At 32.0% G+C, this 4,904-nt stretch overlaps 1 protein-coding gene across 1 annotated transcript; it reads left to right on the forward strand.

Annotated features, from left to right (window-relative positions):
* LOC107616006 (delta(14)-sterol reductase-like) lies at positions 3,201-4,493 on the forward strand. Its single transcript, XM_021112316.1, has 6 exons — positions 3,201-3,358; positions 3,558-3,678; positions 3,788-3,834; positions 4,014-4,095; positions 4,203-4,279; positions 4,382-4,493. The coding sequence occupies exons 1-6, from the start codon at positions 3,342-3,344 to the stop codon at positions 4,449-4,451; spliced, it is 414 nt and encodes a 137-aa protein (XP_020967975.1). The 5' UTR covers positions 3,201-3,341; the 3' UTR covers positions 4,452-4,493.

The following is a 4,904-nucleotide window of genomic DNA, read 5'->3' on the forward strand; positions in this document are numbered from 1 at the left end:
TGTTTCATGGCTGGTAATGATCAACTAGAAGAGATAAATTATTATGACTTATCTCTTGAAGAACTACATGTTATTGTTGATGATCTCACTCACCATTCTAAAAAATTGTTGAAGAAATACAACAAATGTAAATCTGAAAATGAACTTTTGAAAGCTGAAAATGAGTTTTTAAAAGAAAAAGTGAAGGAGACCGAATGTGCTTTTGATCTTGTTGAAGAAAATAGATTTTTAAAATACGAAATTGAAAAATTCAAAGGAAAGCACACGGTTGACGCTTCACAAGAACTGATTGCAAAAAATGAAAGATTAAATGAAATGATTAAAGGGTTGAATAATGATTTAGAAAAATTTGCACACAGTTCCAACAACTTGGACAAATTACTTGCTAATGAAAGATCATTATTTGAAAAATATGGTTTGGGTTATGTGACAAAGGATGATGCAGTTTTTGAAAAACCATGCACTAAAACTGAAGCAACAAACTCAAAGACAAAACCCTCATTTGAAATTTTTGGTTTGGGTTATTCAATTAAAACTGATGCTAGTTTTGAAAAATGATTTTTTGATAAAAATGCATCACCTTCAAAGACCAAACCATTGTCAAAAAATTTTGGTCATGATCATTTCACTAACAATGAAGTTGTTTTTGAAAAACCACACTTTAACAAAACTGCCTCATATTCAAAAACCAAATCTGTTTCAAATAATTCTGGTTTGGGATATGTTGCAAAAACAGGTGCAGTTGCTAAAAATCAATTTTATAAAAGAAAGGCACCTTACTCAACAACCAGAAAATTTCAAACCTTTAATCACTTTCTGCACCATACATTAAATCATTTCAACATCATAATATTGATCACTTTCAGCATCATGCAATCAAAAAATATTGTTCTAATTGCAATAAAAATGGTCATTCTTCCCCTCAATGTTTTATTGACAAAAGAATTATGGGAAATAAAACATACAACGTTGTTTGTGATTTTAATGAACTTGGGCAACCAAGGTGGATTGACTTTAAAGGATCCAAGTTAGTTTGGATACCCAAGGTTACTTGAGAGTTTATGCAGAGTTGCCTAGCATCCAAGAAGAAGAAAGATATGTGGTACTTTGATAGCAGATGCTCTAGGCATATGATGAGAAGGTCAATATTTTTTATCAAACTCAACAAGTATGATGAAGGATTTGTGACCTTTGGAGATGACGGAAAAAGTAAGATTGTTGCTATTGGAAAAGTAGGTAATAAGCACTCTAGAATCATGAATCCTAAACCATGAACCCTAAAATCTAAAACAAGAATCCTAAACCCCTAAACTATAACACATAACCTGAACATCTTATTTAATACAAACCATAAATCCTATCCCACCAACCTTGAGCCCTGAACCCTGAACCATCAACCCTACATACTACGCCACCTCAGTAATCCTAAATCATAAACCATAAAGCCTAAACCATTAACACTAAATCCTAAACCCACGAACCCTAAACCAATATATAGTAAATCCTTAAACCAAAACAATTATTTGTTTACTGTGTATTGCAAATCAATATGTATAAAGTGTGTTCCAATATATCCATAGAAACTACCTTTTAGAATAATAATTATAATTATAACCATAATAATATCATATTATAAATATATGTTGTTTAGATATTTGATTAATTTGAAATAAACATATTTTAACATAAATCCCTAATCTGTAGACCGCAGTCCATAAACGTTAATCCGTTAACTTTTACTTATATAACACCCATGTTTACTGGTTATTTAACGGGTAATTTGATTTCCATACCTTTTACTACAATCCACGCCTCGCCATTGGACATATGCGGATACATTCTAGGCAAGATTGGAATAGATGTTCAGGGCAGTTAGAGAGCATTAGCTACCTGAACGGATCAATGACATGGCCACTTCGCACCCGTCATCGTCTTATGGTATTTGTATTCTTTCTAAATGGATTCTCAGATGTATTTTGATGCGATGTGTCTTATCGGATGACGGCTCACTGTATGCAGAGAAGGTGAGCGTCAAATCCTGTCATGTTGAGGTACAACTGTACAAGCTTATAATAATGGCACAGTGTGAGGAACAAGCTTCACTTAAATTATTATTGTTTCTTTTTTTTTGTTGGTATTGATGATGTGCCTCTCATGGTGGGCCAAGGTTTCTCGTCCTATGCAACCAACTATTAATAGAAGTTGTTCATTATTTACAGTCACATGATTGATAATCTAAACAAAACTCACTAATTTTCTAATTGACGATGGGCATGGATAATAGGGTTTGCCCATCGTGAACTTCTTTTACAACTTTTTTATCACCCACAAAATTCACATTATATCACTCCTATAAAATACTATTTTTTTGTTCGAAAATTTAAAATATTTAGATTTGACTTAGAAAATTTTATCCTAGTTCATGTTATTCTTTTAAATGAAATTAAAAGCATTTTAGTGTATTCATATTTTCTTAAAGCGAGTTATACGTTATTGAAGAAAGGTAGTAACAAAATATTTTGCATATTTGAATTTTGTATTATTATTTATATAAGTATAACATAATTGTCGTGTATTAATTTTTTTCAAAAAAAAATTAATTTTGTATTGTTATGTCACTAATATAACACACATATAAACAATCTCAACCGTAAGCCCTAAACTCTAAACCCTAAATCCTAAAACATGAATCATAAACCTTAAAATCTAAACCCTATACATGTATAAACCCTAAACCATAAATCCTAAACCCTAAAACATGAATTCTAAACCACCTAAACACTAAACTTTAAACCTTATACACGTTATAAACCCTAAACCCTAAATCAAGAATCATAAACCCCTAAACCCTAAACCATAAATTTGAAATCCTAAACTATATACCCAACGCACTAAACCTTAAGTCACAACACATAACCCCAACACGTCATTCAATAATCACTTAGACCTAAACCCTAAATCCTATAACACAAACACCTTATTCAATAAACCTCAAATCCAAAAACATAAACCCTAAACATTACTTGGTCTACAGAACACTCGCAAAACGTCAACACCACGACTGATCAAAATCGGATAGATAGACAAAGAATGCCTGTGCCTGACAAAGAATGCGCGTACAACCCATTGACACACGTCTCCAATTTCAATGGTGTTAAAATCACTTTAATCGTTATAGCTTCTGTTTAAAGTTTGTGATTTCTAATTAGTATGAAGTGTGAACATGGTTAATTTTACTTCCTTGATCATTGGAGAAATTGGATTTCTATGGTTAATCTTGTTTTTTGTGTTTTCTGTTTTACTTTAATAGGTGGTTTGGAATTCAACTGAATCCTCAGTTTATGGGTATCGACCTCAAGTATGTTATCCACCCGATGTCATTCTTTACTTGTTCTCATTTAATTTGATTGCATAGATGTATATAATTGCGAGTTATGATGGGGAAAAAAGCTTTCCTAGCTTGCAACGCTGCCAAAATTGTCAAATTGCAGATTTTTTGTGATTATTCTGAATACTATAGATATTCCTGCATATATAATGAAATTGTCAAATCGCAGATTTTTCTTTGTTAGAGCTGGAATGATGGGGTGGCTGCTTATCAATTTATCCGTTCTTGCAAAGAGCATTCAAGATGGTACTTTGAGCAAGTCAATGATTCTATTCCAGCTATTCTATGCAGTAATCTCAATCTTGCATACTCTAGTTTCTTGAATTTCTTTTTTTTCTTTTCTTTTAATAAGCACTAGTTTGGGTGTTTAGTGAGTGATTTCCTTCACACTTATTCTAGTTATACATCTTAGACTACTTTGTGCATAAAGAGTACATGACATCAACGTAAGTGCATTGCGTTTGATCCACGTAAAATATTGCTCATCTCAATCTCTCTAAAAAAAAGAAAACATGTTTTCCTTGCAATATTTTCACTAAGTTAATTCATGATTGTGATATCTATACTGTTATTCAAGTTGGATATAATTGCCTTTTATGATCTTATCTTTGAATTATTGTTTTAGCTGGGACATAATTGCAGAGAGATTGGGCTTCATGTTGGTCTTTGGAGATTTAATGTGGATTCTTTTTACTTTTAGCATACAGGTAATTGCTATAACTTAGCTTCCAACTTGCGATTTATTTGCGCTATCATGTATAGTACTTTTCGGTTTAATGCATAACATGTATTGACATGCTATGATTGTTGTCAGGGCTGGTGGCTCTTGGCGAACGAGGTGGAGTTAACAACGGCAGCCATTATAGTTAATTGCTTTGTCTTCCTGATTGGGTAACGTGTCTGAAATATCCAACCGCGAATTCTATAATGCACCATGTACACTCTTGAAGTTACATAAATTCATAACATAAAATTATTGATCAAACTTTGCAGATACATGGTATTTCGAGGAGCAAACAAACAAAAACATGTATTAAAAAAGAATCCAAAGGCTCCTATTTAGGGGTAAGCCTCCAAAAGTCATTGGTAGAAAGTTACTTGCTTCTAGTTATTGGTAAGATTTCATTTGATATCTATTTTCTCTTTCTTTTTTTTTTTACTTTCTGTCTTCTGGATTTAAGGGGTAAAAGCTAAAAACAAAATGAAGATTGCCTGGAGTAGATATGCATCTGCTTTCTTTCCATTTTTAACCTTACACATAATATGTGATTATCGATTAAGCGCTATCTAGAAAAAGAAAAATGAAATTCGAGATAGATATGGTTAGTTGAGTATTTGTTGTCATGTTGGGAGATAACAAACTGATATTTGTAATGCTTGGTAACTAATAATAGTATAATATATTACCAATAAAACAGTTTAATCCCCATGTATGTTTATTTAGAAAGTCAATGAATTTAGGCCATGCTTGTTTAGGCCTTATGCATTACAGCATTACACATTATACAATACTCTT

Source organism: Arachis ipaensis, chromosome B09 (genome assembly GCF_000816755.2).
Source record: "Arachis ipaensis cultivar K30076 chromosome B09, Araip1.1, whole genome shotgun sequence".
NCBI classification, from domain to species: Eukaryota; Viridiplantae; Streptophyta; class Magnoliopsida; order Fabales; family Fabaceae; genus Arachis; species Arachis ipaensis.